This window comes from Oenanthe melanoleuca, chromosome 2, assembly GCF_029582105.1.
Source record: "Oenanthe melanoleuca isolate GR-GAL-2019-014 chromosome 2, OMel1.0, whole genome shotgun sequence".
NCBI classification, from domain to species: domain Eukaryota; kingdom Metazoa; phylum Chordata; class Aves; order Passeriformes; family Muscicapidae; genus Oenanthe; species Oenanthe melanoleuca.
The window spans coordinates 97,264,911-97,288,819 of record NC_079335.1 but is presented as its reverse complement, the minus strand read 5'-3'; the positions used below and the strand labels follow the sequence as shown (position 1 = coordinate 97,288,819).

General features: G+C 41.1%; 1 protein-coding gene across 4 annotated transcripts in view; it reads right to left on the bottom strand.

The window, feature by feature from the left end:
• Positions 1–23,909, bottom strand: part of HECW1 (HECT, C2 and WW domain containing E3 ubiquitin protein ligase 1) — a 252,197-nt gene that overhangs the window by 109,210 nt on the left and 119,078 nt on the right. For all 4 annotated transcript variants that reach the window (XM_056485453.1, XM_056485456.1, XM_056485454.1 and 1 more), the window contains exon 4: positions 14,771–14,865. In XM_056485453.1, coding sequence (XP_056341428.1) covers positions 14,771–14,865 — 95 coding nt within the window. The remainder of the gene's footprint in view (positions 1–14,770; positions 14,866–23,909) is intronic.

The following is a 23,909-nucleotide window of genomic DNA, read 5'->3' as shown; positions in this document are numbered from 1 at the left end:
CAAACCTAAAAGAAAACTGTGAAGCACAAAGTCTGCTTCTTGATATTTAAATTTTATTGCTTTTTTCTTTTTTAGCTGTCTCCCACCACAACTTTTTCCCAATGCAACATTATAAATGTATTTTTGGATCACCCAGGTTTTGTGTGAAGCTAAGTACAGGCAATCCAAGCTATACTCAACATACAGATAAAACAAAGGACAGCATGATCGTGATAGGGCTTGCATGAATGTGCACATGGACATCCATGCACACTAAACTCATAGGGAACACACCTGCAGGCACTGGTGTCTCTTGGGATGTAGAAAAACCTTCTGGATTTCAGTCACCACTTGCTCCTCTCTATCACTACTTAGGGTGTTTCTACTGAAACAGCCTGCAAGGTATTCCAGGTTATCCACAAACATTCAGAATGACCTACAAATCCACCAGTTATAAATGTGTGCAATTTCACCTCACAGTCATTTCCTCAGTCATGTCTATTGATTTTAGGTTATCTGAGTTATTTCAGAAGAGATCTTAAGTACTGGCTATTTTTGTTCTTCTCTCCCCAGATCTTTCTCCCTGCCCCTCCTCTTTCCAAGACTAAGGAAAGCAATCAAGAAAACAAAAGAAAAATATTTCAAGAAAACAAAAGAAAGATATTTAAAGAAAACTAAGTTATTTTTCTCTATTACTCTGGCTGCTGGAAAGTCCTTGGTTACTGAAAATCCAATCAGGACTAAATTGCTGGCATCTATCAGCTGTAGAAGATATGAAACTTCACTGCATAGCTACACACAGGTTCAGGGCAGGCTACAGATGTGGCTTTAACAAATTCTATGATCTCCTTCTTTCCATCTTCATGTCTGGCTCTTTGTCTGGCTGCTTCTCTGATGTAAAGAAATCCATGAAGTGCTTGAAAACAAGTATGGTGGTAAAGGAGAGCTGCTGAAATTTGCTGAAAATTGGTGAGTGGGGGACTGGGCATACAGCTGCCCATCTCAGCTTAAGTTCATGCCTTAGCTTGTGTTCAGATACTTGTGATACAGATATGTGGACAGAAGAACAGGTCTTGTACCTATCTCCCAGCTTTCCTCCCACTGTGCCAGCTTTCCAGCTGGCCACAGAAACACAGCATCCTTTAACTTAGGAATATGTGATTCCACTAAAACCCGTGTTCAATTTGTGGTTGGTTCAGAAACTTTATAATCTGTACACCTACCCAAGAATTTATCAATATTCTCAACTATGCATCGAAGCTTTGTAAAATTGTACTTTGCTTTTGCACAGGAAATTCACAACTTACATGTTCAGCTTATTTCTCATCTGTGTGCCTTAAACATTTCCCTGCCATCTAAAAACCTTCAGACTACAACTCTGACTGCAACAGAGAGCACAGGCAGCTTGGTCAGTGCAACAGGAGACCTCAGACAGAAACCACAACTAAGTCCCCATGCTCCTTCCTGAAAGAAAAGAAACAAAAAACTACAACCAAAACAACCACCAAAACAAATTAAACTGAACTTTGCATTAGACTCCAAAGCAGCTTGTCCACAGTGACTTGTAGTATAAAGCAATTTAAAACAGCCACACAAAGAAACACAGTGTAACTAACTTGCATCTGGCCTATAGTTGTGCAGTAGCTCACCCAGGCTTTGACAGAGAGACCAACTGAATAGGCAGAAACATCTCCATTACTTCAGTGGATCTGGCTTTCAGGTTACTGTAATCTACAGCAATAGATTCAAAGCCCATAGCTACACCTTTGTTATCATCTTCCCTGCAGATTAGCTTTCCATTTCCCTTTTCCCTTGGCAGTGTGTTTGAGACAGAGTAGTAAATACTGTTAAACAAAATACTATCTTCAAGAAATAAAATGAGCCTCTAACATCCTAACATTGTTTTACAAGCATCACAGATATTTTAAAAAATAAAACCTTAAGATAGTAATTCTGCTGTATTAACCATGTTTTCCTGATGTCCTATTTTTCTATTGTTACAGAAGTCATCATAAGAATTTTACGAAACAAGGTCCTCCACCGTCCCATCTCTATCTACTTATTTTGCCTTATTCATTGCAAGCTCTTAAAGAGCCCTTTGGGGTTTTATTCATTGCTTTGGATAAGCAGTGAGTTCATGTTTTTCCCTGTACATCTTTTAAAATTTATTCAACATCTTAAGAAGGCTTATCCACATGAACAGCTGTCTCTCAGCTAATATTTGCATTCCTTCTTCAACATGAGCCATTTCTTCTTTGTTCTGAACTAATCAGCACAGCTTAGTATGCCAATTTCCCTGAATGGACATGTCAGTCAGAAACCTGACCACTGTGCTTTTCAGCATAGTTAATACTTACTATTAAGTCTTCTGCTTTGTGTCATCAGCTAATAAGAATTAATAACAGATTAAAGTCTATGATAACAACTTTTGTTTGAGACTTTGTAACCCTTTGGGAAAACATTAATTCTTAGCACATACCCACAAAGTAAAACCTTGCCACCCACATCTGAGGTGAAATATAAAGATGACCAATGGCAGCACTATATAACAAAGCTGAACAAGCTGACATTCAAAAAAGGCAAAATTAGCTTGAAATTGCAGGTACTAAAGATGGGTCATCGTTAAGAAATTAGAATCTGAACAATTAGAATTTATACATTAAGTCAGACAATCTTGAAAAAGTGTCAGAACCAGAACACGGGCTTCTTGTCTTGATGAAAGCACAACGTCCTCCCAGAAACATGGACTGGAAATTACTTCCTGGGTGTCTAGATTTCAGCTAGGGCAGATTTAACTTCTCAGTAGCCATTAGAGGTGCTGTGTTTTGGATTTGGAATGAGAATGGTATTGATAACACACTGATGTTTTGGCTTTTGCTAAGTTGTTTTTATCCCAGGTCAAGGACTTTTTTTCCCTTGTCTCATGCTGTTCCAGTGAGGAGGTTCACAAAAAAAACTGGGAGGAAGCATATCTGGGACAGGTGACCTGAACTGTCCAAAGGGATACTCCAAGAGATTACCATGGAATGTCACACCCAGTATATAAACTGGCGGGAGTTACCTAGTAGGAAAATTGATCTGGGTTTGGGAAAGGGGATCTGGCATCAGTCAGCAAGAGGTGAGAAATTGTATTGTGCATCACTTGCTTTTACCTTTATTATTATTATTATTATCATCATCATTTAACATTATTACTCTATTTTAATTTATTTTCAATTACTAAACAAACTGATCTTATCTCAATGTCCAAGTTTAACTTTGATTCTCCTTCGCATTCCATAGGGCTGGTAGGGAGGGAGCAGGTTAAGTGAGTGACTGCATGATGCTTTATTTACAGCTGGGCTCAAACCAGACACTGGGTCATGGAGGCCAGTAGATACAGAAATTGGTACATCTCATCCCAGCTGATTCAGATTTCTTAGCTAATTATCACTATTCCTGCATCAAAGGTCTTCTACCCCAGAAGGCAGAATTAAAGCCTTTGATTCCGTCTCCCACAGCATTCTCCTGGAGAAGCTGGTAGCCTATGGCTTGGATAGGTGCACCTTGGATAAGTGCTGTTTTTAAAACTGGTTGGATGCCCCGGTCCAGAGAGTTGTGGTGAATGGAGCCACATCCAATTACTGCCTGGTCACTAGTGGGGTTATTGGGGCACATCCTGTTTAGTATCTTCATTGATGATCTGGACAAGGGGATCGAGTGCCCCTCAGTTTGGAGATGACATTAGGTTAGGCAGAAGCATTGATCTGCTGAAGGGCAGGAAGGCTCCGCAGAGGTATCTGGACAGGCTGGATTGATGGGCTGAGGCCACTGAGGTATGAGGTTCAACACAGCCAAGTGACAGGTGTTACACTTGGGTCACAACAACCCCAGGCAGTGCTATGGGCTGGGGGAAGAGTGGCTGCAAAGCTGCCTGGCAGAAAAGGACCTGAGGGTGCTGCTTGACAGCAGTGTAACATAATCTAGTGTGTGCCCATGTGGTCCAGCAGGCCAATGGCATCCTGGCCTGTCTCAAAAATAGTGTGGCCAGCAGGACCAGGGCTGTGACTGTCCCTCTCTATTGGGCTCTGGTGAGGCTGCATCTCAAGTCCTGTGTTCAGTTCTGGGTCCTTCACTTAGTAAGTTATTAAAGTAAGATATTGATGTGCTGGAGTGAGTCCAGTGAAGGGCAACAAAGCTGGTAAATGATCTGGAGGGTAAGCCCTCTAGGAGCAGCTGAGGGAGCTGGGATTGTTCAGCCTGGAGAAAAGAAGGCTCAGTGGTGGCTTTATTGCTGTCTACAAAGACCTGCAAGGAGGTTGTGGCAAGTGGGGCACAGCCTCAAGATGCAGCAGGAGAGGTTCAGGTTGGACATCAGGAAGAATTTCTTCAAGGAGAGGGTTGTCAAGCATTGGAATGAGCTGCCCAGGTAGGTGGTGGAGTCACCATCCCTGAAGGTGTTCACAAAACAAGTGTACTTGGCACTCAGTGCTATGGTCTAGTTGACAAGGTAATCAGTTAAAGGTTGGAGTTGATGATCCTGGAGGACTTTTCCAACCTAAACAATCCTATGATTCCATACCTCACTTGCAATTCTACACAAAACCATGAGGTTGTTATCCACACTGAACATTTCTTCTCCTCATATTTCTACGTAAACACACAAAGACCTTCAACTCATGAGCAGCAGAGATTATAAGAGATTCTGAAAATATATGTTTATGCCTTCAACAGGAATTTAATTTTGTATTAAGAATTGTCCAAGAGAAGATGTAAATCAGAATCACATGTCACCTGATGCATCTAAGTGTACCTCAGAAGAACTTCAGTAGAAGGAAACATGGTAAAGCTGTAAGCAGTGCTAACTGACACAGAGATGGGAGAGATCAACAGCTTCTTTCCTCCATCTTTGCTAATCCTGGAACATGGGAGAAGACAATAAAATTGAACAAAGGTAAATGCAAAATCTGAAGAAAGCAAAGCTGTTTTTTTTACTTGCAAGGTCTAATTAAAGGGAAAAATTTGACCCTGTTGGGGACACAGAAAACTTACAATTGACAAGCTCAAAATTATTTCCCTGCTGCAATGACTTGCAGTCATCGTCTCCCACTTACAACAGGAACACAAGCTTTTCCAACAGCTGCCTCTCCATGTGGGTCCAGTGCAGGGCAGGAAAGGACAGCTAATGAAAACATTACAGCAAGTCATGATGTGGATAAGCAGTCCTGGAAAAAGAATGGAACACAGAACACCAAACCCTGGTCTTTTCCTCTTTAGGCCCCATCAGGCAGTACTGTAGACATACCAGATATGACCTAGAGGATTTCATGCCCATACAGTGCAAGATTCTTATAGCTTCAATGGTCTTGGGTGTTGGACTAGCTGGATACTGGATTCGCCCTGGCAACATTCTTGTTCCTTTCTTTTCTGAGTGAAAAGTGTATTTTTTAAAAAAATTAAGATTGTGCCAAGTATAAATAGTGCTTTCCCTAAATAATAGTCAAACACATAAAAAATGGGTAGAACACAACGTTCTCTTTTTAAATTCATTAGCAGGCGTCTAGTGCACCCAATTAGATTTAAATCAATGTGTACAAAATTGGCAGTAACAAATCAAACTGGCAAATGCAGAGAAAAAGGGTAGAGAAAATCTATTTTGTAAAGCAACATCAAAGCAAACCTTTTTGCAACTTCTGAACTAAAACATATTGGAAAGCTGTGTCATGTAGTCTAAACAACCCCTAGTAATTTATCTGGTGCTCAGCCACAATCAGATTCATGCCCTATCAAAGGCAAGTAATTCCTAGACAGGAGGAAGCAGGTCTAAATCCTACTTTCCTTCCCTCTTCAAAAACTAAAATATCTGCCCTCAGACCCACTGTGTAATCTCAGGAACTGCATTGTTTTTCATTAATCTGACCAGATGCAGAAGAGAGTATCTAAGAATGCAAAAAGCCAAAGCAAGGATCATTACACCAGTGCAGTGTGCTGAACAGTTGCTGATCTCTCCATAATTTACTAAACCACAGAAGGGAGCAATATGATGTGCAGATATTACTATGACTATTATGTGACTGTAACAAGAGACATTCCAAAAGCAAGTGGCTGGGAAATACCAGACTCTTATTGAACCCATTAACAAATAAATGGCCTGTGTAATGGTCTTCTTGGTGTTGCTGAAATAAAATCACTCCAGTTCCCATCTGTCATGCTTTTTATTTCTTCATTTCAACTCTGTGCTGTATTGCAAGTCTGCTAATTAAACCATTCTAAATCTACACTTAGAAGTTCATACAGTATCAGACGCCCACTTAGGTTAAATTTGACCCAAATGTCTTCATTGAAACAGTACATACCAAGAAATTAGGACAACAGAGAAGCCCAAAATTGGTGCAACTGACCTGCACAGTGAAGGCTAGGCTGTAGCCAGTGATACCTGGGGATGGCTTAGCATCTCCACAATTAGTGCTGCTTAGGTAGAGTCCATGAGAGGGCAAGAAATGGACAACAATTTAACGGAGCCTGAAAATGGTAGCATTAACCCTGTTTTTTTTCTGTCTTACTCTGCTTTAAATCTGCAGAACTTTTCATTTGGACTACCACAACAGGAAAAAGTCTGATGGATGAACACTTACAGACTTATTTTACTTAATTAAAAGATGCCAGCTTTTTCTTATGTCACCTCTCTCCTGTTTAACTCCATTGCAGCCATGTCTACAGCAACACATCATGTGTGAAGCTACGAGGAATTTAAGCATGCCTGCAGTGGGTAAGAGAGGACTAAACATGAGACAGTGTCAGGATGTCAGGACCTCCACAACTTCCACTCCAGATCATTCTACTCTTCAGTGCACTGAACAGGACACCTGTCCCGGCCACCCTGCCTGTACAGGCACACAGACTTTCCCTGCTTCAAGCACCTTGTACTCTGCCAGGGATACATTTGATAACAAGGCCTAGCTCCTCCACGCTCTCATATACTCCCTGGATTCAGCACAGGATGGAAAAGGGCGCTGGCTGTCACTGCAGCAATATGTGCAGGGTTGCTGCTTGACACAGAACTCCATGGTGATTGTCCCAAGGCAGCATGGCCAGCACCTCCTCGGTGACAAGCACTGCATTCCAGAGAGGGGCAGCACTGATCCCTGCTCACCTGCTGCTGTGCATCCCACACGCACCATGCAAGAGGCTCTTCCCCTTCTCTCCCAGATATGCACTTCTTGAAGATCTGTCTGAAATATGCAGGTGGATTTGGGCAGAAAAAACACTGAGAAATACTTTGGGAGCATTTGTTGCGTAAAATTTTTTCCAATCCATTCTGATTTTTTGATGCCAAGACTAATTTTAGGTACATGTGTTTGCAATTCCATTAAGATGATCAAATAACATGTCTTTCATATGGATGAATCAGGAAATTATGAAGACTGCAAATTAAATAACATTTAAATATGCCAACAGCTGTGTGCTGGAAAGCAGAGACATTCCTCCTGGGATGGAACAATAAAAACACACATACCTGCATATTGAGAGTTATGGGCTGCTGCTCAGGAAATCAATGTTCACAGAGAAAATTGTTTGTACCTCCCCTGCTCAATTTCTGCTTGTTAGATAATAAATTGGGAGTACTAACCTCTCAAAAAGGGTGTAAATCTACTAATGAATGGTAATAGGAGTTTCAACCACACCAAGTTGAAAAGTTGATAACAAGATAGAGAAAAAAGCCACCAGGAGCATAGACCTGGATAATTTCTTACTTTAGCCACTGACACACCTGAAATCTGTCCTAATGAAAATGCAAGTGACCTAACTTTACAGTTCTATCTGTTTTGAAAGACACTGCCAATTTGAAGGAAAAGAATTAAACATTTCAGTAGGGTTTCAGCACATGCTCCACACCTTTACTAAATCAGAACTGTAAAAGCAAGTATTATTAAACTGCACTCAAAAGAGACCTTCAGTACAAATGAGTTTTCTTAATATTTAAAGAAAATCTCAACCACCCCTATTTAAAATGAGAGTAGGGAAACAAAAAGGAAGAAAAAGGTTATTATTTATAACACAGTGACTATAGTTATGCTGCAGTTGGAGGACCAATTACATCCTGGTTACGCTTTCCAACTCCACTAATTCATATAAATGAAGTTCTTGCTACATGGCAGGGTAATTGCAGTGTAAATACAATAGACTTTATATAACTGGATACTGAAAAAGAGTCTGTGTTACTGAGGTGGCAATGAGAATTAATTTGGACGTGTCATTAACCTTCAAATTCTCTGAATCAGTGATAATTAGGATATAGAAAAGCCTAACAAAAATGTAATTACACTGAACTAAGGGCTCAACTGTGCAAGTATTAAGAGGCTGCTCATGGGAGTAAGTGTGCTTGAACATGAACTGAGTATGACCGAATCAGGTTGTAAAACACTACTGAGGGTTTATCATAAAACAACATGGAAAAAAAAAAAAATTATTACTTTTTCAGATGTAAGAAGCATGCTGAGTGTTATTCTGGTATCAAAAATTATTCCCTTATATTATGTAGCTAGTGGGGTCAAATTCTGCCAGCAAAGCCCCCCCTTCCCTCTGAATGCATGTTAGCTGTAGCCACTGAAATAGCTGGTGTATCCCTTCTCTAGAACTTTTCAAAGGAAGTATACAATGAGTACAGACAGGACTTTGTAACATGAAAGTGCTAGTGTTCCCCATGCACATCAAATCTTTGTTGATTCCCTTCTAAGAAGTACTATTAAACTTCTCTGATCAGCTTCTGTGAACCATGACAGCTTCCTAACTCCAGACACCATAATGCTCTTTTGCACACAATGACAAAACTGCTCCTTGAATGCCTGTGGAAAACCAAGGACATACTGAACTGTCTGTTCAAATGCTAAAACAACTCCCCAGTCAGTGGAATAATTTCTTTGAATTCAAAGACTTGTGTCTTCGTGTTAGACCACTTCATGATGTTAACCTACACCAGTGCCAATGTAAGAGCACATCTGCAGGCAGGGTGTGGACAGCACTGCTGCTTTTGTGAAAGAAATCCTGCATCAGGGGCAGCCCAAAATGGGCAGGTACTTCCAACAGATGAGAAACCACAGAGATCACTTTTCCTTCCAGAGTTTATGGATCAGCTACTTTATTCAGAATTATTCACCTCAAATGGTTAATTGGGAATCTACTCTCTTTCAGCAATTGTTTCTTAGCATATATATTTTCTGCTAAGTGCCCTTTTACATTGGAAAGGGACCATATGCTGGCAAAGAGAACTTTGCATTTGACTGCTTCCTTCCAGCTGAGTGAATATTTCCAGTCACTTCCCCTTCGCATTTTGGCTTATGAATGACTTATCTTTGCAGGTAAGAGGGGGAGATGCATACAGAACATTGGTGGTACTAAAAGTGCTGCTCCCTGCCTTATATTAGAAGGCAGCTGCAGCTGGGGGAGCTCTGGCTACTTCTAAGCTCAAGATAAGGGATTCTTTTGTTCACTTTTGACAAATAATCACCTAAGCAAACCCATAGCTTCCAGAGAGGTGCTGCTTCCCTCCCTGTAAAGCTGAGCCTTTTAAGGTACAACGCTTACACTAGTTAAAGATGTTCCTGGCTTGCATTCTTTTCTGTGATTAATTGCAGCAGCCTCATGTTGTGTTTTCCATAAACTTTTTTTTAACCTCAATTGCTGAACAGTGTAGAAGCCACTAGAAATTTCTGTTCCCTCTTTATTTGCTGTCTGCTGAAGCATAATTACACCTACACCGTCCAACCAGACTGTTACATTTGTTCCACAGCAATGTCCTAGAAACATGGACAGCTTTAAAACTCACTTATCACAGAATCAGACATAAAGTGAAAAAGAAGACACAAGTGAGATTTTAAAATCCAGCCTTCCAATAGAATGAGAGATACAGCTGCTTGTACGTGAACACTCTCATAAAATCTCATCTTGCAGCATATGCATGGAAATGAAGCAGAATCCTTCATTATCAAACACTCCTCGGCAGCCCACGCTCTGACGTGACAGCACGAAATGCAAATATTTACAGCAGGAAGTCCTCAGGAATGATCAGTCACCACCAAATAGCAGCTGCTTATCAAGCAGTAATTCCTGCTGTGGGCAACCCGGCTGAGGCAGCACTTCCCCACAAACACAACACAGAGAGGGTCTCTTTCAATAATCAGCTCCAATTTACACCGCTTTTCCCACAATCTAAGTGTATCTGATGAGTCCCACCACGATCTGTGAGACAGAAACAGTGGCATGAAAGCTCCAGAGGTTCAATCAGCTGAGGTTCTCTGCATCTAATACACAGTGAGTGAATGCTCCCAATTTAGTGAAGACATTTGTCCTGAGGCTAAAGCATTGATTCTCCACTTACTGCCTTTTAATTGTGATGTAGCCAATTTATCTTTTTTAGGCTATAAACTCTTAGGAGAAAAAACTCTTCTTCTTTCTTCTGCATGCTGTTCTCATGGCAGTTTTATTTTACTGCAAGAAAACCTTGTTCAGGTTGAATGATTTTTATATTAACAATATAACACTTCCCTATTGCTAAAATTAATTGCTGTAACCTGTATTTCTTTCTACAACAATGTCTAATGTAAAATTGAATCAGTACTGACAATATTATGAATAAATGAAGAGTAACAAATACAGGAACATTCCAGAGGTTGTGAAAATGTTTTCTACTGAGAAAACTGTTTGCTTTTCCATGCAATGGTAATGTTTATGCTTTGTAGTATAAATTCCTGTGCACAAGCAACACTGCTTTCCACTATCCAGAAAAAAGGAGCCAGGCAGGATGTTCCTTTTCTCTTTTTCCACAATTGCAGGTGCTCTTTTTTACTGTCATTACCCCCAGGCCTATCTGCTGCCCCAAATTCACATTTAAGCTTCTGCCATGTACGAATTGGCCAAAGTGCTCAGCTCTTCATTCCCAGATATTCAAGCTTGATGATTCACAGGCAATAAAATGTGACAGGACTTTTCACCAACAAACGAACTGCAGGGCATCATAATCAGCAGGCAAGGCAGCTCTAATAACTGGGTTACAACGTAAGGAGATAAACTCAAATGGAGCAGAACATTCATAAGACAAGAAATGTGAGATGCTACTCAGCCTAAAGCACCACTGGTGCTATACAAAGACATCCAACTTACACAGCAGCCATTTTTCCCCTTTGGAAGCGGGATTCCTTTCAGCTGCCAGTTAAAGGGGGTCTCAGCAGCGCATGAACAAGAATGGCAACTGCTTACAGCCCCCAGCATGACTACTTTCAGCTTCTTTTCCCTTTTCAGTTGCAGCAAACTGCAGACAGGCAGATAATGGAGGGGGTTTTGTTGTTGTTGTTGTTCTAAGTTGTGATGTTAGGATACTGCTGGTAGTCAGTGTTTTCAGACTCGTTGACAGGACACACACCAAGAGCCAATATGCCAGCTGCTGCCCCGATGCAGAAGCTGCCACGCGCTTGGAGGCTTGGACAGAACCCACTTGGCTCTGGCATCAGCTGCAGATGAGTTAGTGCTAGCAGTAAAAACACTGTCCCCAGAAGGTCACCTGTCCCCAAATGCTGCTTCTCAAAGGACACCTGCTCTGGACCTTTTCCTATGCTGTGCTAAAAAAAGGGTTTGCTTATGTCAAAAACACAAAGCCTCCTTCCCCCTGACCCCCTACTGACAGCCTAAGAGTCAGTGAATTTATGACACTGGTACTACAATGGCAAAACTCTCATTGGTTTCAAACTTCAGCCTCAAAACCCACAGTAGGATCCCTAATGAGATAATCTCCCTGTAAAGCTATTTTTTTCTAACATACTCAGGTCCATCAGCCACTGCTGAAACTCCTACTGGCTGCAATAGAGGGTAAGTTTCTAAGCTGAGATCACAGGATGGCTTTTTTCAGCAGAAAGGATGTGCAGGAAGCTGTCCCAGGATCTGAAGAAAGCTTCCTCTGAGCAGCAGAGGCCCTCTCTGTACTGATGCCACAGCAGTTGGAAGACCACAGCTTTTGTTGGTACTGTAAGAAATGCCACGGCTGGCACCCTGGGGCAGTGCTCTGAACCACTGGAGCAATGAAAACAACTGAGGAATTTGATGCATCCCCTTCCATCAAGAGGGGCTCCATGTGTCAAGTCTCACTGGGGTAAGAAGTGTCAGGGCCCTCAGGTGAGCTACAGGAATGGTGCTAGACTGTCACAACCCTTAACTCATTGCACAAAATAGTGAAATCACAGCCAAGGATGAGTGTTTGCAGTTGTAGAGATAACATCTGCACTTTGCATGGTAATATCCAACCCCCAGCAGAAGCTAGTGCAGAGGCCCACAGAAACCAAGAAAAGAGTAGGACTGGGCAGATGCCTTGTTATCCTCTTCCCCACCTGTGTAGTGGGAGTAACACCACTTGCCAATGAATGATACAGGATGCTATAAAACATTCAAATACTTCAGTAATAAAGGTTGGACATGTACTGCAGAGAGCCAGATGGAGAAAGACATCTGATGGTGTCAGCTGGAACTAGAATTTGGAGGATCACACTCTGCTGAAAGCCTTCACATAGGCATGAGTTGGCCCAGTATTTTTCTCCAAACTCTGAAAGTTTTCAAATCTATGGCCCTTTTTCCTCCTCTTTGCACCCATACAGAAGGGTCCATGCAAGTTCATTCTGCATAACCTTTGCTGCCATTCCCTTGTTTTTATTGTCTTCACTTAGTATTTGCCTTACAATGCACCAATAAGTCATGCAGCAAAACAAGGAAGAAGAAAACAACAGACAAAAAGGTGCTGTACCTACAACATTGCTGGCCTCTCTGGTCTGCAAAAAACCCACACAAGCTATTTTGAAACCCAGGAAGGCAGGAAAAATTAGAAGATTATAGAAAAGAATGCTATTTCCAAGGACACTGGTTGTGTTCTCAAACAGAAAACCATTATCTGATACTACTTTTAATCATATTTTGGTTTTTAGTTGTATACAGTATACTTAACTAAAGGTCATAACAGGCAGTCCTCATCTGATTTCTATGAAGACCATGAGTACTACATGAAGAGGATTTTCTTTTAAACACAAGTCCTGCCTTGGCTGAAAGTGAATGGCTGTTTATTTCCCATAATACATAAATATGTATGTAAAGGTCTCAGCTAAAGAACTTGGAGAGATTACCTATTTGCATATTACAAAGGCACAGATCCTCAGACATTCTTCTACTGATTTCATACACTGCTGGTACTTTATAATGAAAGAGTAACCCTTCCATACTAGACCTGAAAAATTTGTGCAGTTGGCTCCAACTCAGGTCTAAGACGTGGACGGGAGTAATGCAAAAACAAATTCTAATCTCCCAGCCTACTGGTATTTATTGCCTTGGTTGGCTGGCTTACCTTTCAGAGAAGACAGGGTCTAAATCAACAACAGACATTACCCCAGCAAATTACACCAACTGGGAAATCAGCAAGAAGTCCTGGGGCAACAAGAAGTGAGTCACTACAGGCTAAAAAGAACTTTTCAGCATCCCTCAGAATAAAGATATCCAAGGCCACATCCTAATGTTCTTCTGAAGACAGCTGAAGGAAACTCTTCAGGCACTAAAACTGATGAATGGCTTCACCCTGAGTACGTCAGAAAGGTGCAACAAGACATGAATGCCTTTTAGTCCTAAAGGATGTGCCAGCAGCCCCTACCCAGCATCTAGTTTGCATCTGCATTGTGTATCAAAAGAAGGCAAAGAGAAATCACTAAAAGTCTTTTCATGGCTCAAGGGTGAAAAAATGAATCCTTTCTGGCTCTGGTGGAATAAGATGTAGCCAACACACAGCATGGGAGACTTTTCAGCCTTTCTAGAAATAATAACTTTGGACTGGGAAAAAAACAAACAATCAAAAACCCACACCAAAAAAAGCAACAAAAACAACCACCAGAAAAAAAGGCTAAAAAATTAAGCTTCAGTGATGTCCACTGAAACCTACATATACCCACAGGTAAGACAGTTCTTTCCTGTTCTTTTCTGAACCCATCTTCCAGACTAAACAATATCTGAACTAGTCTTCTTCTTATGCTGGTTGGAATACAACTCCTCAGTTCATGCAGGTTTCTGCCAAGCCTGGCAGGCAGTGAAACACTGTCAGCAAGGCCAGACAAGCTTTGGAGGTCATCAAGTCTCTCTGTGGGCTTTCAAAAGATGTTTCACTCTCAGAGTGATAAAATTTCCCAATACCAGACAAGATATATAGCTTTTTAGAGCTATCTAAGCCACAGAGCTTTGCTAGGCTCTAGCAAGTCAAAACTGCTCTCAGTGAAGCCTCAATCTGTCAAAAATGATGTTCGGTCCTTTGATAGATCAGGTCCTGAGTGCCCACTTCTTACCACTGATGGAGGCATGTCAGTGTGCTTCTACCTGGAACTCAGAGACTGTGAAAATGCTCATTTTGAAAAATGCGCTTTAAAAGAGGAAAATCTTCTCTCTTTCTGGACACTTACTGTATTTACTGTCCAAGCATCCCAAATCCTCTAAAGGTACCACCCAAATCTCACAGCACCCAGCAGAGAGAAGACAACTTTACAGAACAAGATACAGCCAGGAGGTGGGATTTGCCCCAAATTAGAGGGGTAAGCAGTGACAAACTCAGAGCTGAATCTACATTCTCCTGGCACACAAATCCACATCTTCATGGAAAGACTACCCATTTCTCTGGACCATAACCAATGAAGAGCAAATGTTATGTTCAGTTTTGATATAAAGATATATAAAGCAGGCAAGGTATAGCACAGTGACAATGGAATATACATGGAAAAAATAAAATATTAGCATAACTTACAGGAGCTGCGTTGTTTTTCACTGTCACACTTGGAGTCGTGGCTCGTAGCGCCCCACTCACGCCATGGTAGTACTTGAAGCAGATCTTTGTTTCAGCTAAAAAAACAACCCAAAAGGGATATTTAAGATTAGAAAAATTGCCAGGGGTAATCTGCATGATCAGCTGCAGCTCACAGGCACAAGGCTGGCAAGCAGTTAAATTGCAAATGGTTCATTCTGGCTGGATGGCACACCAGGATACCTCCTGCCTCTGATTTTCACCTTTGCCAGGGTGAAACTTAGAGTTTGGTTCATGGATTTTAAACAGTTAAAATCCAAACCTCTTCTCAGCAGAAGTTACCACAGACAGACCTTATAGCGCCTATTTAGCATTCTTTAGGAAGAAAAAAATTAAGGATATATAAATCTTCCCTGTTCAAACATATCAAGCACTAATGTGCAGAGAAATTGAGGAACTTCCTCAAGGACAAAACTGCAAAGCTGCTCATTGACAGGTTTCAGTATGCCAATTTGTTCTGGCCTTGGTCAGGGCAAGGATGTAGATCTTCACAGATTAACTGCTCTGCTAGTTACTACATTAAAACATTTTCAGGAATAGCGGAGTACCACCAGACTCTGCCTTAGTGTATTTCCACTGACTTCTAAAGATTTTAATTAGGTGAGTAACACAGGAAAGGTGATGATTTTTGACACTCATAGTGCTGCTTTTTGCCACATTCATTGACATTCAAATAAATAATATTGAGGGAAACTCATCTCAATAACTGCATCTAAAACAGCTTCTTGTTAATCAGCTCCTCACAACCCACTTTCTTGTCTGCTGCAAGAAGGAAAGAGTTCCAGCCAGCTTCTGTGTTGGTCTGTGACTACAAACAGATGCAAAGTGCTGCTATTTGCCTACCTGCCTGGAACTGGTGACTTGCTGGAGCTCATCCTGGCCTGCTGGCTGGCTGGCATGCAAGATTTTTTTCCACAGTAAACTAGATGTGAACTGGCCTGGTATGTGCCTATGTACAGTGGGGACCCAGCATTATGCAGTGTTACATATGTAACAGGTATACTTGTGGGATTTGAAAAATGCCTGTTTAAATAAAACCAGCTTTCACATCTTCTAGTTTTAGCTGGATAATGACATGGAAATGTTCATCTGTTCCAAGATTTTCCTTAAGACCTTGCTTTGCAGCTGCAGCTGTAGCTCAGGGAAAACACCAGCCTTTGCCAGCAGAGGCACAAAAACACCCACTGTAACTACAGTGCCTATGTATGAAAACAATATAAAAAACGCCATTTACCTGTTTTAACATACAAATTTCATTGCAGTTTTAATACCAGTAACTACTCAAGTCACTGCAGCTGTAACAAAAAATGTTAAGAGCTGAGACTGCAATCACAGATTATGATGCTGTGACCTGCTGCTTGCAGATCCAAGAAACAACCATGTAGCACTCCAGGTGGAAGCAAAACCTGGCACATGAAAAGTGGTGGAGACCCTCAAAACCTCAGGCCTGAATTGCTTATCCTGATACCTGCACAGGAACATGGGTGGAAAGAGAACTCCTGGTATTTTTTGGAAGACAAAATGATTATAGAAGTGTAAAGCCTTCCCAACATGTCACTTGGGAAATGAAAAGCAAAGAGGTGATGTTCCTAAGCAGTTTGAGCACTACTTGCTTTCAGGTGGCTTCCCAGTCCTCTATCCTGCAGGGTGCTGCAGGAATGCACAGTCCAAAGATGAGAAGCACAATGCCAGAGCACTTAATCTGTCATCACATTTTCCATCCCCACAGCCTGCTCTTCACCAGATGACCAGGTGCACATTTCTGTTCCTACAGTGAAAATACAGCCTTTCCCTCTATATCCACAACGTGTGCATGTGTCCCATTTACTTCACAGCATTCCACAAGAATTGGAACAGAATACAGAGTCCTTCAGCACCTCCACGAGAGGCTGTGGGGCCCATCCTGGGGTTGAATTCATAACTATACCCCCAGATGAAATTCTCTAACTTCAAGAGATTTACTTGAGGTGTCAGTGCAGCTGAGCAAACGACCCTGTTGTTGCACCTGGGAGCAGCAGTTGTTTCCTTTTGGCAGCAACAAAAGCTGGATGAGCCTGTAGGACAGAAAAACTGCAAGTCCAGATTGTATTTTCACGCTGTAATTTTCTCTACAGGACTTTGAATAGCTCAGCAGCTATCTCATTTACTCACTGAGAGGACAGGAAAGCTGAGGATACCACAATAGCTAAAACATGCAGTTCTCACCAATTATTCAAATCTTAATTTTCTTCTCCCCTGGAGATTTTTAGCTACAGTTTGCACGGAACATTGAGAGCTAGAATAAAAAGAAGCCTTTAAAAAAATTAACTTTTATAGTTAATAAAATCTAACTTCAGGTATTAGCTTGTATGACAATGTTCAGACCCCACAGCAGGAAATCTTTGTCATAGGTTGACAAAGAGGAAATCAGTTACCATGTGCATCGGGAAAATTTTATAAGAATCCATTTAATTCAACTAAAAGTATTAGAGAGAAAAGAAGGGAGAAAATGTATCCATATGTTGTTAACCTTGATATTAGTACCACTTTCAAGGCCAAAGGATAACTAAGATGACCGAATACGTATTTGGAAAAAACTATGTGGTTATTACAGGTTCCTCTCAGTTTCACATTACTATTTCTAATTTAATTTGCAACCAAGCTGTCCACATCCAGGTGCAAACCACAAGAAAGCAATTCAAGAGAGATGCAAGTATCACACCCAATCCACAGCTGGAGCCATTCATCAAGCAGTGGTAGAGGTGGGGATTATTGAACGTCAAAGGTTTCACTGAGAGAACAGATCTGAGAGAAAATGCCAAATGGAGGCCTTCATAAATAGAGAAATTGCTCTAGAAGCTTCAGGCCAATAACATTTTCTCTTTTCTAGATTCCTCCCTCCCCCTTTTGGTTATATTGTTTTCAGATTGAAAATATTATGCAAATGTCTGTTTTCAATGGAGAGATGAATCCTCAGCAAATATAAAACTTGCAAAATTATATATAATTTCTTTATGTGTAAAAATACCATTAGGATCCTAGTTGGCCATGAACCATTCTTTCCAAATAACATTGTTGGTGACAAGATTTTCATTGCTACAGAGTCCTAACATTTTGATGCATCTGAAGACTGCTCTTGCATTCCTGAATCACCTCTGAGACATTTTCAAAACAGATGCAAAAACCTGTGGGCTTGATACCACTGCCTCTGCAGATGAACAGAAAGCACTGCAAGTATTGGTAAGGCACTGATATAAATTAACCTGAATATTATCCAGCTGGCATTATTGTAAATAATATGTAATTACAAAGACTATTTGGATAGTAGTCTTGTAGATTAGCTTGTTCTGAAATAAAGGAGACTATTTAACTCTGCCCTGCTGCCCTAGCTTCATGGCAGAGTGCACAGGTCAGGAGCAGGTGCTGTCCAATTAATCTCCACTTATAAATAAATGTGTGCCATTTTTATTTTCATCTCTAATTATTTAGAGATCACTGAACCCAGCAATGAAGTCATGATGTTAAAGTCAGGAAGTAATGAGGTTAAATTCTTCTCTCATTTACCAAAAATGTCAATGAGACTGGTAAATCTTCCAAGAGATGAGATGCCTAAAGATGCTCAGAAATAGTCATGCCTGTGGCAACTACCAAACTACAATTCACATGGATAAAGAACAAAACCGCATTGTACTCTCTTTACACCAGGGTTGGTATCTCCATTTGTGCCACTTTTGGCTGGAGTAATTTGCTTCACAGTGGCTGGTATGGGACTATGTTCTGGATTTGTGCTGAACACAGGATTGATAATATGAAGATGTTTTTGTTACTGCTGAGCAGGGCTCACACAGAGCCAAGGACTTTTCTGCTTTTTGTACTGCTGTACTGAGGATTAGACTGGGTGTGTGTTGAAAAGAGGGAAGAGACTCATCCGGGACAGGTGACCCAAAGAGACAAAAGGGATATTCCAGACCCCAGGACATCACACTCAGTATATAAAATGGGGGGAAGAAGGATGAAAGGGAGGTTATTTGGAGTGATGATGTTTGCCTTCCCAACCAACTATCACACGTGATGGGGCCCTGCTCTCCTGGAGATGGCTGAACACCTGCCCGCCCACGGGAAGTGGTGATAGAATTCCTTGTTGTGCTTTGTTTGTGTGCACACACATTACTAAACTGTCTTTATCTCAGCCCACAAGTTTTCTGGCTTTTACCCTTCCAATTCTCTTCCCAACCCCACTGGCAGGGGAGTGAGCAAGCAGCTGTGTGGGACATGGCTGCTGGCTGGGGTTGAACCATGACACCATTATACACTGGCTATGTTACAGCCATCTGCTGCATTGGTGCAAATAAGAAAACCCCCAGTTGTACACTCAGATTCACCACTGTAACTATTACAGATGCACAAAAAATACAGCTGCCCCAAAGGAAGGCCCTCAAGGCACAGCAAGGCAAGATGATCAGAACCAGGCAACAGGATGGGTGATTCTGTTTTTCTCCTTGCACCAAGTACCTGGGCCACACAGGTTGAGGAAGGGAGGGGAACTGAGATGCACTTCATCCCTGAACACCACAGAGACCACTCCCTATTCAGAGGAAAGCACTAAGAAGTTTGACTTTTGCCAGAGAAATTTTGCCATGGGGCTTCATCCCTCTCAAAAGAAAAAGAAATAATTTCACAAAAAATATTTCACTATTGAAGCCCTGAGTCATCTCATTTACCAAATCAGTTTTGCAAATTAACTGGAACATTAATTTACCGACTGAACATTACTCAGGCAAGAGTTTACACTGCCTCTGCAACCACCCAGCCCGTGAAAGCACCCAATTCCCTATGAAACTGAAGTGAGAAAAGATAAAATCTAGTAGAGTCTGTTAGTGAATTGCAACTGGAGGTACTGAAGGTTGGAAATCTCCAAGAGGTCTCCTAGTTCCCATCATCCAGCCACTTTTCTGTCAGTGGTATTTGTCCTGTTGGTTTATTTGATACTCTTTCCCTTTAAAATACTTCCATTCCTATTCATCTTCCTCATTCCTTCAGAGCTGTTAAAACTGCCCTAAATGTCTTCTCAAAAGTTCACTTGATCTTATAATTAATTCTCTGTTCCTTGCTTACTAAGGTCAACCTCATCTCAGAGGCTTAGTTTTCACTTAAAGGTGGATTTATTCTTTAAAATATAAAAAAAAGCTTTGCCAAGATTACACAGTTTCTCTTGTTGGGCTAAAAAACCCCCAGAACACCCTAATGAGTATTTCAAGGAAGACTATAGTCTTTGGGGGAGGCAGGAAGCATCATCTGGTGTTTGCTAGGAGTGTGAGATGCACTTAGGGCACTTCAACAAGCTCATTGTGATTTACTCCCATGACACTTTTTGTTTCAATTAAATAGCTGAGGTGACTAGGCATTAGGCAGGCATTTCTCACTGCTGTAAAAACCTTCAGGGAAGGTTAATACCAGTCTTAAAAACTGAGTCATTTTTGATCAATTCAATCTATTATCAAAAGAGCTGTTGTTGCTCTTTTGGGCAAACATTGCGCATAAAAAAATGAAAGGTGTCAAAACCTGTAATGAAAAGGTAGCTGTCTCTGGTAAGTGGTTGGGAACCAAGTGAACCAAATCAGACAGCAAAGCAATTAAGTTATGAGTCATAAAGTTTTCCCTAGAGAGGAGCCAGAAGTGGAATAAACAAATATATGATGCTGTGCTACAATCAAATCGCTGTGGGACCATCCTGAATTAAAGCAGCCATGGTGATCTCTAAACGTGGAGACCAGCTTCAGTTAAAATAAAGACTATGAGTCAATGGAGGGGGAGAACTATTTGAATACAATGGGGAAACTGGGAGAGGCATACGAAAAAAACTGGACAAGGAATTACAATGGGAAGCCAAAACAGAGAGATTAAAGGCAGTTTATATGCAGAGCTATGTGACTAAGCAGTGCGCTTGAGGGGAGGAGAGGATTGAGATCATAATGAAAATCACTGCACAGAATGGGACAGGGGAGAAAGCAGAGAGACTACAACTGTGTAAACAAGACTAGAAGATACTAAAATAAAAGAAGGCAAGGAAAAGGAAACAAAGCAAGGGAAGGTAGACAGGGAAAGAGTAAGAAAGCCGAAGTTGAAGAAGAAAGAAAGAGTCACTGAGACCTTCAAGCAGCATGGAGTGGCACAATGTATAAAATGTATCAGCAGCTACCTGTGAAACCTGGTGTACAGGTCATGTCCACCTCTCATGTCTGACCCCCCCTTTCTCTACCTGCTGCTGCCTCCTGTGCCCATCTCCTATTTATGAATATCACTGAAAGTTCAGAGCAGGTAAATTGTGCAACACAAAGTAAAACCCAGTGTTCCTGCATCAGCATGAGCCTTTCCCTAAGCATCACTAGTTTTTAGATAAATTTAGGTAGTTTCTCATGATATTGTACCTGTCCTGTCAGCAAAGAATTAATACTCATAATGAAGATAAGAGGTAAAGCTTTTACTGGCAGATCTAATTTGCAGTTACAATGTTGATACACGGTACTGTTTATTTCTATCATGTAGGCCTGCTGCTGCTCCATGCAAACAATGGCTCTTATTTCTGGTGCTCTCTCACAAAATCTGCCTGTTCCAGGCACTGGCTGCCTCTAACATGCAATGGTGACACTACAGCCTGGTTTGCTGCTCAGCTGCCTATGGACCATGTGTTTCCTTAAGCTGTAGACTGCATCTGCTCACAGTATTTGTTTAGTATCACAACCACCTATGGCTTTCCAAAAGCGCCTCAGCTTTTAGACAGCAAACAGTTTAGTAACCAAACAAGGTCTAAACAGATGTGTTTCTTTAATCCCTGTTGCAGAATCTCGTCCAATTTTCTGATGACTTGTTCCTTGCTCTGCTCTAAAATGTGCACAAACACTTAACAGGCTTCTTTGGAGAAACTGCAAGACTTGAGATTTTTATGGTCTCACCTTTTAGATAACTATAACCTTTCCCAGCAAGAAAGAAGTATCTGGAGCCAGAATTAAAGCTGACAGTACATCTCAGAAATTTGAGGCACAAGTATATTTGCAAGGAAATTCTAATAGCTCAAAAAACAGCAGTAGAACACTCAGAAAGTTTCTAATCAAGTTTTAACTTATGCCAAAAATCCACACTTGTCAAGATACAGAAATGCAAAGTTAGAACATTCAAATAACCTTAATTCTGCACCAATAATATATTTCAGTATTTGTAGTCGTAACTGACATTTGAAGAACAGATAAGATGATCTTAGTACTTTCTTTTATCTTCAGAAGTTGTTGCACGGACTGTTCCTTCCCAAGGATTGCACATTGAGGGCTCTCCTTTATAACAGGAGAGCTGATTATTATAATTTATTATATCTATGATTCTTTGTTCTGTTGATCTGCAGATACTCTCCCCTATTGACTTTCATTTTTATTTCCTTTGCTTGATAATTTGATTCAGCAGCTACCTGCCATGACAACAGTAATAGGGGAAATTACTACACTAATAAATGTGTAGAAATAAATCTTCATATTCAGTGGTCCAATCTCCTCTGTCCTAACTTCACCTGTTTGAGTCCTCAGTGCTGCAAGCTCCATACTATACCAATTTTGAGTCTAGCTTTGTACAATCCACCTCTGTTACTATGCTGTTCATAGGAAGTGACATGTATCTGCTTACCCATGACTGCACTGGGAAGATTTTCAGGTGTGGACTCCTGAGCCCAAGACAAAATCACACTATGTTTGCCTTAAGAAAATAAAGGCATCTAGGAGTTTCTACTGTAGGACAGATACAACAAAGTTGCTCTGTAAACTGCTGTTGAGGGAAAACATACAGATCTCATTTCAATAGGCTGCTGCTTATGTGCTGCCCTCATAAAAGCTGTCCAATTGGCAAGATTCATTACTAAAGAGCGCTAGCAGCTGGAATGGATGTGTGCTTATACATTTCAGCACTTCTATGTATTTCTCCATACAGGCAGCACATCCAGCATTGCTGATGATGAAAGTTGTTTTACATTTTCCATTATAAACCTTGTTTTCAGATGATTCTACATTTCAAATATACATACATTTGGAATAAAATTTTGTGTGCTGGATGTTTACCTCATATCTACAGAAAGGCACAGTAAGAAAATTTCATCCAGAAATTTGTAGCTGAAGGTAAGTAAAAACCATGATGTTTTACCCATTAAAATTTTCTGAAGATCTTTTTTTACCCCCCAGTTAATATGCGCTTAATATAGTGACTTCTGCTCCATGCCTCCTTGTGTTCCTGTAAAAGTACATTAAAATTCATCTAGCTTATAAGCCTCTCTAAAAAATTCAGTTTGATATGCTCATTTGAGATATCTTTGATTTTACCATCTAAAAGCCCAGGAAATCCTAGCTGTGCTAAGAATGTTCCAAACTGGCAGTAAAACAGGCTTTTTCTGCAATACAAATCTAGGTTTCCCCTGGCTGTGCCCCATCTGGAAGCAGGAGGACTGCATTTCTGGGTATCTCCCCAGTACCCAAGCAGCATGAAAGAGGAGAATATGAACCCGCTCTCAATTTGCCCCCCTTGAAGGAAGAGACAGAGGAGGCTGGGGTTATTACAAGCATAGGGTGGGAAACAGGAGCAAGGACAAATCCAGGGAAAATGGTGAAGAAAAAAACACTGTGATTTGTGGTGCTCACAGGCCTGAGTAGAGAAGGATTAAGGGGAGCAGGTAGCAGAGCACTGTTTCAGTCTTGCTAGAACAAATGAGCTCTGCCACCTGCCTTCACAGTGGGAACACAAGGTATATACAGGGGCTTTTGTATTCAAGATCCCAATAAAGCAACTACAGGGGGATGGCAGTGGGATCTAAGGTCAGTCTGCTGGCTAAAACTCTCTCCAGACAGGCAGGAGTTGGAATGCATTAAAATCTGCAGCCATCCAGCATCTCTCATGATAGTCCAGTTCATCATGGACAAGGGTCCGTACCATCAAGTGCCCAGTAAATCTGGCATTTACATTGACAACTGGAGCCAAGGCAGGTCAAGTGAGCTAGAGTAGATCAAGTCAAAGCTTCCACAGATAGCCATCACAGGAAAAGCCAGTGGAAGGATGCCAGTGCCCACACAGT